We start from the raw sequence: 14,500 nt of genomic DNA on the forward strand, positions 1-14,500 counted from the left end.
CCTTGCTGCTTCTAGACCAGAATGCAAACAGCCCACTAAAATATTTACCACTATAATATGTTTAATAAAAGCTTTAGAAAGGGGAGGGGGAGAGAAGGGGGAAACCACATCAAATACTGAATTCCAGAGTCTGTAAAGGAGACGATTTAGACTTGAAACTGGTTCATTGAGGGGAGAATCATCACTTCAGAATGTTATCTTCTATAGAAAACCAAATTCTACAGGAAAACAAAGATGAGTAGTGCAGAGCCAGCTTTGACTTAAGAACATGAAGAGCACTCAGCATATTGGAATACTAAGAGAATTATTTTTTTCTCCCAAACATGGCAAATTTTACAGAGTTATGAGACATTGTGCAACACATCAGCAAACTTTCACAAAGCAGAGGGCAGCAGCGCTTTGAAGAACACAATCTGGAAAAAAAACCCAAAACAACAACATAAAACCAGCAAGAGCCAGTCTGGGAAAAATAAAGTTCTTTTAAAAGATCACATCTTAATTGGAAGGAAAAAAAATTAATTGAAAATAAAACTCCTAGAATAGAACTTTGCTAAATCCTCACTCCTTCAAATCAATCTAAACCAAGCATTCGTGATAAAGGCAAGGCAAATACATCATAAATCCACTCCTCCACACTTGAAAGTTGTTTTAATTCAGAGGATTCTATCATGTGAATGTATCAGCTAAACTTCTTCCCACCCCCCCCCCCCCAAAAAAAAAAAATTGCTGAAACAAAAGTAAACTAAATACTGGACCCACAGCACCTCAAGTTTTAAGGGAAATTAAAGAGAAGCAGTAAAACTTTCCAAACAGTTCAAACTGTGATAGGTATTCAAAGGGAACAGCTTGGAATCGCTTTTCATTCCATCTTGAGAATAGAATAGGGATAGGAAAAGGAATAGACCAGATCAGGTTGGAAGAGACCCTCAAGATCATGGTGTCCAACCCATCACCATCTAATCAACTAAACCATGGCACAATGAAGCAGTATTTTCATCCAACTGCAAGCCATGTAAACTTACAAGGTGCTGCCCAAACCAGTCTGCCTGCCTGCCTTTTGGTGATGCATCACCAGCCAGCTTGTTTTTAAGACTGGAACTGAGTCCTCAGACTGTGTACCCAAAACCACTCAAAAGTTCTGGCTTCTTCAATGCACCATCCTATGATGCTATTCTCAACAATGTAGCTGGGAGGCAAGAACCTGAATCTTGTGCTGGAAGACAAACAAAAGGTGTGTGGATGATTGTGCTTCTGACTCAGAGAAGGAAATGACAACTCATATGAATTACACCTTTGATGAAGAAGAAAACATTTTTACACAAACTCCGGCTTCCTCTTAAGACATGGGAACACTTTGCTGTTGAGGTAACATTTACTAACCTCTCAGTGGAGTTCCTGCCCTGCAAAGTGCGTATTAACACTGCTCATTCATCGGGAACTCCAGCAAACCAACCCCTTAGATCACACTGGCTGTCTCCACTAACCTCCCCAGTAAGAACATTCTCCCAGTTTTACTTCTCTCCAGGTTTATAAGATTTTTGGAGTAATGGGCTTGTTAAAGTGTTTATTCAAATTCAAAATCCATATAAATGTCCTAAGAAGGAGGAAAAAGGTTAGGCATTAGCAGATTCCAGTGCTCTGAAGAAGACTAACAGCAGAGATGAGATGAAGTTTACATGGAAGGGAGAGATGAAAGGTAGATGACTTATGTGCTAAAATATGTCGTATTCACTTGGTACAGTGCACTTCCAAATTACCTGTAAACTGCATTTCAAATCATCAGGCTTAAATACACTCGTTCAAGAAGAAAAAACAGCTGAAGTAAGCCTTCTCTTGGCTTAGCCATACTAAGCTAATGTGCTATGAAGAAGCCACCAGCGAATAGGGATGATGGACAAGGATGGGAGAAGAGGTCTCTTCAACTACTGTATGTGAAGTCCCAGCTGTAACTAAACTCTGGAATGTTTTTCTACTTAAAATGACCACCACAGTCATAGAATGCTATGGGTTGGAAGGGACCTCTACAGGTCATCTAGTCCAACGGCCCCTGCAGTCAAGTCAACAGGGACATCCCCAACTAGATCAGGTTAAGCTCAGAAGCTCATCAAGTCTGACCTTGAACATCTCCAGGAACGGGGCCTTCATCACCTCCCTGGTCAACCTGTTCCAGTGTTCCACCACCCTCAGAGTAAAGAGCTTCTTCCTACTGTCCCATCTAAATGTACCCTGCCCTAGAATAAAACTATTGCCCCTTGTCCTATTGCTACAGACCTTTGTAAATAGTCTCTCCCCAGCTTTCTTGTAGGCCCCCTTCAGGTACTGGAAGGCCACTAGGTCTCCCTGGAGCCTTCTCCAGGCTGAACAACCCCAACTCTCTGTCTGTCTTTGTGGAGAGGTGCTCCAGCCCTCTGATGACTTTTGTGGCCTTCCTCTGGACTGCCTCTATCAAATCTGTGTCCTTCTTGTGCTGAGGACCCAAAGTGCTTTGCTGCTGTCAGAAGGCATACTACTTTCAAAACCTCACTGGTTAAGTGACACTGTGTGAAAAAAAAAAAAAGAATAACATCCTAAAAAGTTTTTAGTCAAATCTGGACACCCTGGTCTCCACAACTCTTCCGGGCTGCAATGTTAATAATTTCATTTTAAACTGCATGTTGAAGACTTGCATTTCAGATCAGCAGCTCTTCTTCACCAAGTCAGTCCTTATTCAACAGCTGACTCACTAGGAGAGTCTGAGGAACCCCTCTCACCCATGAGCAGTTCTCATTTCACTGGAATGTGTTAAAGTGCAATTATTTCACTTCTCTCTCAACCTGCATGATCAGTACTCATGGCATTATTAACAAATCCTGGGTCTCAAAGAATCTGGTGCAACCTGGGTGGCCTGTTGCAGAAAGCCTCGAGGCTGATTATGTGCAGTGCTAGAACTGCACATTTCAAAGTCAAAAACTCTTAAGCACTTGTCTTAGGATTGTTGAAGAGCACTAAGAGAATGACTTTACTTTCCCAAGCAAGCAAGGTCAATTCCTAACTAAAACACAAAGTGAGCAGATTAGAATTCAGGTAACAGATAATGTCTAAAGGTAAATAAATTAAAAATACAATGTATCCATTTGTTTAATTATAAATAGTTCTAATACATCTTTTGCTGTGGAAACTTCCAACTACATCTCTTTTACCTTCTAGCAAAGACCATATCTGACCATACAGCCTATTAGAAGTAGAAAAAGCCAAAAACCCCAGGGAACTTTTTAATAAGCACTAACATAAATTATCTCCCAGATTACATCTGAAGATACTTACAATTAAGAGAATGAGTGTCAAAGTAAAAAGGGGGGGCAAAAAAGAAAGAACAAAATTTAAACAGAGGAAGTTCACTGAAATCTCTACACAGTAATTTCTTCACAGAAATTGAACTCTGGCTAACCACATACAGCTGACTCCACTGAAGAGGGAAGATAAACCAAAACAAAACAGTTGGTAATCACAAGGGTGGCAAAAAGCAGGTTTCCAGGTACTTGAGAGAAGGCCAGTGCCCATCTGAAAGGATTTCTCATAGAAAAGAAAAACTGTGAAACAATCACACAGCAGAAACATTACAATTAGTTTAAGGTTGGCAGGTTCCACTGGAACAAACTCTTCCTAGCTAATCTCAGTATCTCCCAAGAACCTTTAAAGATATCTTGAAAGAAACTAAAGAAGTGCAAACTGACTGCAAAGGGACACAAATGGAAGAAGAAAAAAAACCCATACAATCCATAACAACTAAGTGTGTTTTCTATTTTCAGGCAGCTCTATTTGCCTAACCAAGCCTCAAATCTTAAGTTCTGAATTGCAGTAAATACGCTCAGGCAGAACTCTCCTGTGGGATTTCAGCCAAGTAGCTTTTCAAAGCTGATTTTTGTCTGTGAGTCTAAGTCCTCCTCCAGTACCAGCAGCAGTGCTAACAGTCCAGGAAGCCTACAGCAAAAGTTAGCGAGGTATGGTGCTGAGGTCACTGCAATCTCAGAAGCTTTTCAGCCCTTGACATGACTTCTTTCCAACCTGAAGATTCTCTCGGCCATCTCTAGAGTATCTCCAAATCCACGTGACGGACATCAGGATTTCGTTGCTGGAATAAAATTGAGAGAAGAAAAGAAACATTTGGATAGAAAATGTTTAAGATTTTTGCACAGAGATATCTAAATAATGTCTTTTTGGCATCATGTTGGCAACTGGGTCACAAATCCCTTTTTCTGGTAGCACAGGGACTACTTTAAAATGAGGAACAGCTTCAGACAACATTGACCGCACTGTAAGGGCTTTTTCAAAGGCTGTCATCTTTTTATCTGGCAAATATTTTTCAACCTGTTGCAGTTTGAGCTGGGTGCCCCCCTGGTGTGTTCACTTCCTGTGTCCAGAAGTCCAGCCCAGAGGGATGGACACAGGAAATTGTGTGTATTTCCTACCATGATTCTTTGCACCACTATAAGATCCAGTGCGGGGTCTGGCACTTTCTCTTTTCTTCCTCCTCCGCCAGCCGGTAACTGGGGGAGATGTCTGCTGGCTTTGGGCCTGGCTAGGCCCAAGGCCACAGGGGGATGGGCAGTCTCAGGTCTGGCCAGCTGAGACTAGCCCAGCAGAGGGAGGGGGAAGAAGGAGCCCTGAGGGTCTCGGGTGTACCCTCAGGTGGGAATGGGATGCCTCTGGGTTTGCTTTGGGATCTTTCTTTGTCACTGCGCTTTGGGTTCTCTGTAACATTCACTGCTTTCTATTTAAACTTTCATCACTTTTGCAATCCATTTGTCTGAGTGTTTCATTCCTGCCCGTGGTGGGGGGAGGGGGCTGCCTCAACCCAGCACATAACCTCACAGATAAATCAGTTCTTATGCTATAGAATAGACTAGACTCAAATAGAATCAACCAGGTTGGAAGAGACCTTTGAGATCATTGAGTCCAACCCATCAACCAACACCATCTAATCAACTAAACCATGGCACCAAGTACCCCATCCAGTCTCTTCCTAAACACCTCCAGTGATGGTGACTCCACCACCTCCCTGGGCAGCACATTCCAATGGACAATCTCTTTTTCTATGAAGAACTTCTTCCTAACATCCATCCCAAACCTCCCCTGGTGCAGCTTGAGACTGACTGTGTCCTCTTGTTCTGGTGCTGGTTGCCTGGGAGAAGAGACCAACACCCACCTGGCTACAATCTCCCTTCAGGTAGCTGTAGACAGCAAGAAGGTCTTACCTGAGCCTCCTCTTCTCCAGGCTAAACAACCCCAGCTCCCTCAGCCTCTCCTCATAGGGCTTGTGCTCAAGGCCTCTCCCCAGCCTCATTGCCCTTCTCTGGACACATTCAAGAGTCTCAATGTCCTTCTTAAATTCAGGGGCCCAGAACTGGACACAGGACTCAAGGTGCAGCCTAACCAGTGCTGTGTACAGGGCAGAATGACTTCCCTGCTCCTGCTGGCCACACTGTTCCTGATACAGGCCAGGATGCCATTGGCCTTCTTGGCCACCTGGGTACACTGCTGGCTCATGTTCAGCCTACTATCAAGCAGTACCCCCAGGTCCCTTTCTGCCTGGCCGCTCTCCAGCCACTCTGACCCCTGTAGCACTGCATGGGGTTGTTGTAGCCAAAGTGCAGCACCTGGCACTTAGATGTATTAAATCTCATGCCATTGGACTCTGCCCATCTGTCCAGCCTGTCAAGATCCCTCTGCAGAGCTCTCCTGTCCTCTAACAGATCAACAGCTGCCCCCAGCTTGGTGTCATCTGCAAACTTACTGATGATGGACTCAATCCCCTCGTCCAGGTCATTGATAAAGATATTAAAGAGCATGGGGCCCAGCACTGATCCCTGGGGGATCATAATTATGATGCAGCTCTCTCGATCTTAACAAGGCAGACAGTTTTAACATAAACTGTCCAATAACTCACTTGAAGAAAGTTGTAACAGATTCTTTCCTGAAATGATTTGTTCTGTGCCACTGAAGCTCTTTATAAAGGTTCAAAATCCTGCTTCTACTAAGGAATGTGCATTTTCTGATGCTGCAGAAATACATACTCATCACTAGATGGATTGTATAATCCCTGAGAGGTTTACTGAAAGTGTCACTGACTTCAAAGTCATCCAGCATGTGAAGCAGACTAACAGATTTAGTACATACAGCATATTCAACACGATCACTGAAATCCCTGCCTATACCAAAAACCAGCATTCATGTTTATAACATCATTAGCCATGAGCCTGCTCTTCAAAAAAACAGGGGAAAAATGGATCTGCTGGTGCAATTAAACTCAAAATAATGATTTCATTTTTAAGCAGCACCACTAAACTAAAATTAGAATAGCTATCAAGCAGAATTGTTGCAGCCACTGCTCTGAGGGCAGCTGCTGGACACGTGCAGAGTGGATGGTTAGCTGACCAATTCCTAAGCATGCTGCCTAGAGCAAAACAGTAACATTCCCTAGGTGCCATGAACAACATCCTCATGTTGACACCCTTGGATTGGAACATGCTGCAGAAGCCACCTCCTTGGCATGACGGCACGTCTTACTGGGAAAAGATTTTAGCTTATATTTGTGGTTGGATTTTACTGGTTAAGTGCAGAAGGGCAATGAGGCTGGGGAGAGGTCTCGAGCACAAGGCCTATGAGGAGAGGCTGAAGGACCTGGGGTTGCTGAGCCTGGAGAAGAGGAGGCTCAGGGGAGACCTTATTCCACTCTACAACTACCTGAAAGGAGGTTCTATACAGGTGGGGGTTGGTCTCTTCTCCCAGGCAACCAGCACCAGAACAAGAGGACAGAGTGTCAAACTGCACCAGGGGAAGTTCACGCTGGAGGTGAGGAGAAAGTTCTTCACAGAAAGAGTAATTGTCCATTGGAATGTGCTGCCCAGGGAGGTGGTGGAGTCACCATCCCTGGAGATGCTCAAGAAAGGATTGGATGTGGCACTTGAAGCCATGGTTTAGTTGCCAGGAGGTGTTAGGTATTAGGTAATAGGTTGGACTTGATGATCTCTGAGGTCTTTTCCAACCTGGTTGATTCTATGTTTCTATGATTCTAAATGATTGATTGATAACAAATTATACATAAACAGCCACTCTAAGTTATCTGGGGTTAGGGACTTAGGTTAGCAACTGCTTGTGGGGTTTAGGGCTGCTAGGGACTTCTGCTTCTGTTGGTTAGCTACTTCTGGCTAGGGCTCCAGTTTAGGGATACTGCTAAGGATATGCTTGGGACTTCTGTTAGCTGCTCCATCTGTTAAGGCTTTCCAGGACTACTTCTCTAAATGGGACTCTCAGACTCTGGAGTACTGTGTGCAGGTCTGGCAGGAAGGACATGGACCTGATGGAGAGGGTCCAGAGGTGGGCCACAAAAATGATCAGGGGTTTAGAGCACCTCTGCTACAAGGACAGGCTGAGGGAGCTGGGTCTGTTCAGCCTGGAGAAGAGGAGGCTCTGGGGAGACCAAATAGCACCCTTCCAGTACCTGAAAGGGGAAACAGGAAGGATGAAGAGAGGCCTTTACAAAGGCCTGCAGTGACAGGACAAGGAGAGAAACTGGAGAAGGGCACATTTAAATTGGATAGCAGGAAGAAGTTCTTCACTATGAAGGTGGAGGAGCACTGGAACAGATTGCCCAGGGAAGTGGTTGAGGCCCCTTCCCTGAAGATACTGAAGGTGAGACTTGTCAAGGCCTTGGGCAACCTTGTCTAGTTGGGGATGTCCCTCATGACCCTGAGGAGGTCAGACTAGATGACCTTTGGAGGTCCCTTCTGGCCTGAACCATTCTGTGGTTCTATGACTCTGTAATGCTAGGGATTCTACAATGCTATAATAAAGGACTTCTGAGATTTCTCTGCTCTGTGTTTCTGGAATCTTGTTGCTATACAGCAACAGGGTTCCTGCCTTCATTTGTCACCCAATAGCACCCCATTAGAAGAACAGAATAGAATTAACCAGGTTGGAAAAGACCTTCAAGATCATTGAGTCCAACCTATCACCCAACACCACCTAATCAACTGAACCATGGCACCATGGGGTCTACAACTATGATCAGCTCCCCCAGACCAGGAAAGAGATCCATAATAAGCAAGGGCAGACATCCTCTCGAGCAGTGTCTCATGACCAGACTGTTTGCCTGGCACTCAGTACATGCTTCTGCATTCATTTCAGAGAATTTAAGATTAACAACCACAATAACATGATACAATTAAAACTGGAAACAGTCCTTTGTGGCATCCACCAAAGGGTACTTAAATCACAGAATGAAAACCAGAAGTAATTCTAAGAAAGTTATGACAGGCTTATAAGAGAAGAAAACCTTGTACTGCTTCAACGAGAGCAAAAAAAATGTTGAGTGAAGCCTTCATCACATGCTGATATATTTGATACAGTGCTAAGTGGCAAATGCAAACCCAGAATTGACATTTGCTTCTTCACAACCAAAACTGAATTCAGCAGCCTGCAAATAACCTGACAATCTGAGAATAGAGTAACAAAGACATAACTGGGTCTCATTTGACAAAAATATTTTTCCTACAGTGATAAGAACAGGACAAAATACCCACAAATGGGTCAATGGCACTGTATGGGTTTGCTGCTGGTCAGAATTTAGTTAATGATACCATAGCAAGAAAATTTGCAGTAGGATTATCAACCTCTTCCCCTCTAACATATTTACAAACAAAACCCCAAAAGGCAGATGCAGTGATTGTGCTTCACATCTATTACAGAATAAGCATTCCCCTAATGAGCAGCTCCATTTACCTTTAGGTCCTTCTCAAGTCTGTCTACTTCAGCTCCTAGTGTGTCAATGATATTCTCACCATGTTTAAGCATGAAAGCTTCTAATTCTTCCAGGGTTTTCACTTGTTGAATTTCCTAGGAAGAAATCAAATTGAAGAGGTTGAGATGAGGGAAAGAAAATAAATTAATAACACTACAGAGGGTCCTGACACATTTCAAGTTGGTAAAAGGAAACCAAAAAACCCTAAGCCTTTCATTTAAAAACATCACCCCTGTTCTGTCTCCAAGACATAGAAGAGTAGCACCTGTCCAATGAAAAGAGCTGACTTACCATCTGCTCTAGGTATAAAACCTTCTTCTGCACTGGGTTTCCTCCTTCATTTTCCAAATAAGTTCAGAGAATTTCATTTCATCTTCTAGAAGTTTCTGGAGTATCCCTTGCTCACAGCACAGCTGAGCAGGGTACTCCTCTGTATTCTTCCCTTGGTTTTGTACATTCTTACTATTGTATTACACTTCTTACTCTGGGCATTACATTACCACCTCATCTGAAAATCCACAAGGAGACTACTATGAATGCTGCTGTAAATCAATTAACAAACCACCTCCTCCTCCTCCCCCAGGCCCTGCTCAGCCCAGAAGTGGCTGTACTTCAGCAGCACATAATATGATCAATGCACAGGGAGGCTGTGGATGCCCTCTCCCTGGAAGTGTTCAAGGCCAAGCTGGACACGGCCTTGAGCAACCTCATCTAGTAGAAGGTGTTCCTGCCAGTGGCAGAGGGGTTGGAACTAGATGATCATTAAGGCCCCTTCCAACCCAAACCTTTCTATGATTCTGTGATCCCACGTACAAACAGAATTAACCAGGTTGAAAATGACCTTCGAGATCGAGTCCAACCTATCACACAACACCATCTAAATCAACTAAACCATGGCACCAAGTGCCTCATCCAGTCTCTTTTTAAACACTTCCAGTGATGGTGACCCCAACACCTTCCTGGGGAGCACATTCCAATGGCCAATCTCTCTTGCTGGGAAGAACTTCTTCCTAACAACCAGCCTAAACCTCCCCTGGTGCAGCTTGAGACTCTGTCCTCTTGTTCTGGTGCTGGTTGCCTAGGAGAAGAGACCAACCCCCACCTGGCTATAACCTCCCTTCAAGTAGTTGTAGACAGCAACAAGGTCTCCCCTGAGCCTCCTCTTCTCCAGCTCCCTCAGAAGCTAACACAAAAATATCTGCAACCCTTCAAAACGAAGAAGTGGAATATATCTTGCCTGCTTGAAAATCTTTGGTTTAGACATACTTGAAATTGGGAAGTAAAGATCCAATACCAGGAGTTATAAAATGATTATTTTTTACACATACTTGTAGCAGCTGGTCAATGTCTTGTTTTTCCAGGTAAGAACGAGTAACAACCCGCCCATCAAAGTCTACTTCTGCCTTGAATCTCACTTTGCTCATTCCCATGTCTGTGGCTTTAACATCATGAATTGCTCTGAAAGACACAATTTGGAAAGAAAAATGGTCAGCAGCATAAAACAAATAACCACCCTGTCTCTTGAGAAGGCCACTGCTTTGGGTTGATGCATCCTTGTTTTGCCACCATGCACTGCCATTAAATACTGATTTGTACGTAGCTGGTCAGAGCAGCTCCACAATTATCTGCTACACCTACACATCTATAAATGGCTCCCTTCATATAGGAAGAGAATAGAAGAGAACAGAAGAGAACAGAATTAACCAGGTTGGAAAAGACCTTCAAGATCGAGTCCAACCTATCACCCAACACCATCTAATCAACTAAACTATGGCACCAAGCACCCCAACCAGTCTCTTCCTAAACACCTCCAGTGATGGTGACTCCACCACCTCCCTGGGCAGCCCATTCCAATGGCCAAATATATATACCATATATACCAAATATATACATGGCATTACTTAAACCTTCAGCACCCTCAAGTCTGAGGTAAGGAACAATAATGTCAACTACTGCAAGCACACATTGCAATTCTAGAAGTGTCCTTTTCTAGATAACTGCAATTTGGGATGGCATGACCTCTTGGAAAGTTTGCTATTCAATTACATTTCACAGAGGAACAAGTTAAGGATAGTGTGTTTTCTATTCAGTTTCATTTGATATAGGAAAAAATTAAGGATATTGTGGTTTGAATTCATATTTTTTTAATCATATTCAATTATTAATCATCACTAATCATAACATAGCAAACAGCTGTTTGGAAATGCTGGCATGTGTATTCATTTAAAGGTTCACAACAGATACTAGAACATGAATATTGCAGTATCTTTATTATTGGGGCCTCTGAAGACTTCTGTCTTCCCATTCCATTCCATTCTATTCTGCCTGGGAGAAGAGATTCCAATTTCCAATCTCTCTTTCTGGGAAGAATTTCTTCCTACCATCCAGCCTGAACCTCCCCTGGCACAGCCTGAGACTGTGTCCTCTTGTCCTGGTGCTGGTTGCCTGGGAGAAGAGACCAAACCCCACCTGGCTACAACCTCCCTTCAGGTAGTTGGAGACAGCAAGAAGGTCTGCCCTGAGCCTCCTCTTCTCCAGGCTAAGCAACCCCAGCTCCCTCAGCCTCTCCTCACAGGGCTGTGCCCCAGACCCCTTCCCAGTTTTGTTGCTCTTCTCTGGATATGTTCAAGAATCTCAATGTCCTTCTTAAACTGAAGGGCCCAGAACTGGACACAGGAAATGTTAATGGAATATTTCTTGCAATATTCAGGGTAGAGAAGGGGTAAGCATATTAAAAAAGAACTAGAACATGAACTAAATATAAGCACACTAAAAATACATCTTAGTAAACATTAAAGGAGATTAAATAAATAAAAAAAAAGGATATCAGCTTACTGGTAGCAATAAGGAATTTCCAACACCAATCAAATTTTCACAGCTATTCTGTGGGAAGCCACCAGATCAAAACAGTATTAACAGGAGTAACTTAACTGGCATCAAATCTCTTCCTCACACAAGAGGGTGTTTAGGATAATGGATGTGGTTCAGTGAGGGATATTGAAGAGACTCTGCATCCATCTGATTCAAAAATGTTGATGATATATCAACTGCCTATCAGAGCTAAGCAAGTAGCTATCAAGAGATATTTGAGATTCTCATTAAGCAGCAACCTGGTAAAATTCATTGGAATGATGCACATTCTGTAAGTGTGAAGAAGAAAATTCACTGTACTGCTTATAATCTGTCCAGGAAAGATAAGACAGTGAGTCAGGCAGAGAAAAATCACTAATAATTCAAAAATACAAATATGCATGGAAAAATGTAAGCTACAAAGCCTCCTCCTAGAATGTTCTGGATGGCTAGTAGACACCATCAGTTCAAACTAGGGAAAAGAGCAAGTTTCACATTAAAGATTCATTTGTCAGAGGACATCGAGTTACTGGTTTCAAGTCATCAGCTGTAGTAATTTTTTTTCCTCTCCAAACCAGAATGACAGATTTTTCCAGTAGCACAGTTATCCAAAAGCTGTTACAATGAAGTAAAAATTAAAGATGGAACTGTCACTAAGAATACTTTATGCCTAAGGATCCATGATCACATTCCATCAGAACAGAATCAGGACAGTCTGTGCCATATCCACTCTTCAGACTAACCTGGTGCCACCACATCACAGAGTTCAGCTACTGGCATGTGAAAAATTTTAACACACATCCATTCCAAAACAGGAATCGTCTTTAGCTTCTGGAATGAAGGATCTGTTGTTCAGACCTGCTGCTTGCATCAGAGATGATGCAGCTTCTTTCAAGTGTTCTGGTGGCTGGTAAGAACCCACTTTAAAATGTCCAGCCTTAGCTGTTACTCAGCACTGGTTAGGCCACACCTTGAGTCCTGTGTCCAGTTCTGGGTCCGTCAGTTTAGGAAAGATGTTGAGTTGCTGGAATGTGTCCAGAGAAGGGCAACAAAGCTGGGGAGGGGTTTGGAGCACAGCCCTATGAGGAGAGGCTGAGGGAGCTGGGGTTGCTTAGCCTGGAGAAGAGGAGGCTCAAGGAAGACCATATTGCCATCGAAAACTACCTCAAGGGAGGTTGTAGCCAGGTGGGGCTTGGTCTCTTCTCCCAGGCAACCAGCACCAGAACAAGAGGACACAGTCTCAAACTGTACCAGGGGAGGTTTAGGCTGGATATTAGGAAAAAATTCTTCACAGAAAGAGAGATTGGCCGTTGGAATGTGCTGCCCAGGGAGGTGGTCGAGTCACCATCACTAGAAGTGTTTAAAAAGAGACTGGATGGGGTGCTTGGTGCCATGGTTTAATTGATTAGATGGTGTTGAGTGATAGGTTGGATTTGATGATCTCTGAGGTCTTTTCCAACCTGGCTAATTTTGTATTCTGTACTGGGGACATGGTTTAGGGGTGAACATTGTAGAGTAGGGTTATGGCTTGGACTTGGTGATCCTGAGGGTCTTTTCCAACCTGAATGTTTCTGTGATTAACTAACGGGCATGGGTTTTTTCCCCCTACAGAACTCAGCAATGATTATGAATTTTTTTAAAAAGCACTGAAAAATTCCAGTTGATTGATACAGAACTATATTCCTGGAGAAAGATTAGAAGAAAAAAAATGTTTTACCTCTAAATCAAGGTGAGTAGTGTTAAAGCCAAAATAGCTTCTCAAAAAGCATTTAAACAAGATTTCAGAATTACAATGAGCTATAAGTTTATTTCACTACAAATTGTACATTGCTAAAGAAAGAGAAATTAGCATTTAATTCATTCTGTCAGCATCTAACACACAGAATCTATTACATCATAATACTACTGCAGCCCTTCTCTGCCAACTGCTGCAATAATTCCAGACACTGAATACTAACAGTGATAGAATTTAAGTGCTAATAAACTATAAAAGCAGCATTAGACTATCATTTAAGTGCATGCATCTTAGGCATTTGAGGATAGTTTTAAGTTTGTGATGGCTTTCTCATTAAGTCATTGACAACTCCTGTAAGTAATGTAACTGTTAAAAGATATTTCCAGTTTTATTTCAGCTGTGGAACGTGAGAGGTACAAGCATTTGCTTACTGTAATTATTAGCACAGAAATAGAAGTTAGTAGTAATTAAGATTCTAAAACCTCAATACAGAATCATAGAATCAGTAAGGTTGCAAGAGACCTCAGAGATTATCAAGTCCAACCTATCACCCAACACCTCATGACTACTAAACCAAGTGGCACATCCAATCCCCTCTTGAACACCTCCAGGGATGGTGACCCCACTGCCTCCCTGGGCAGCACATTCTAAAGGCTAACAACTCTCTCTGTGAAGAACTTTCTCCTCACCTCCAGCCTAAACTTCCCCTGGCACAGCTTCCTACTGCTCTGTGTCCTATTGCTCTGGTGCTGGTTGCCTGGGAGAAGAGACCAACCCCCACAAGGCTACAACCTCCCTTCAGGTAGCTGTAGACAGCAAGAAGGTCTCACCTGAGCCTCCTCTTCTCCAGGTGAAACAACCCCAGCTCCCTCAGCCTCTCCTCATAGGGCTTGTGCTCGCGGCCTCTCCCCAGCCTCGTTGCCCTTCTCTGGACACATTCAAGAGTCTCAATGTCCTTCTTAAATTCAGGGGCCCAGAACTGGACACAGGACTCAAGGTGTGGCCTAACCAGTGCTGAGTCCAGAGGCACAATGATTTCTCTGTTCCTGATGGCCACACTATTCTTGATGCAGGCCAGGATGCCACTGGCCTTCTTGGCCACCTGGGTACACTGCTGGCTCATGTTCAGCCAGCTG

The 14,500-nt window shown here is 43.3% G+C and overlaps 1 protein-coding gene across 1 annotated transcript in view; it reads right to left on the reverse strand.

The window, feature by feature from the left end:
- Positions 1-3,350: 3,350 nt before the first annotated feature.
- SLC30A9 (solute carrier family 30 member 9) overlaps positions 3,351-14,500 on the reverse strand; it is a 33,330-nt gene continuing 22,180 nt past the window's right edge. Inside the window, exons 16-18 of the mRNA XM_054163747.1 lie at positions 10,108-10,237; positions 8,761-8,874; positions 3,351-4,111 (exon numbers count right to left, since the gene is read on the reverse strand). Of these exons, the coding sequence (XP_054019722.1) occupies positions 4,067-4,111; positions 8,761-8,874; positions 10,108-10,237 (289 nt within the window). The 3' untranslated portion in view covers positions 3,351-4,066. The remainder of the gene's footprint in view (positions 4,112-8,760; positions 8,875-10,107; positions 10,238-14,500) is intronic.

The sequence above is a fragment of the Dryobates pubescens genome, chromosome 1 (genome assembly GCF_014839835.1).
Source record: "Dryobates pubescens isolate bDryPub1 chromosome 1, bDryPub1.pri, whole genome shotgun sequence".
In the NCBI taxonomy this organism is placed as follows: Eukaryota; Metazoa; Chordata; class Aves; order Piciformes; family Picidae; genus Dryobates; species Dryobates pubescens.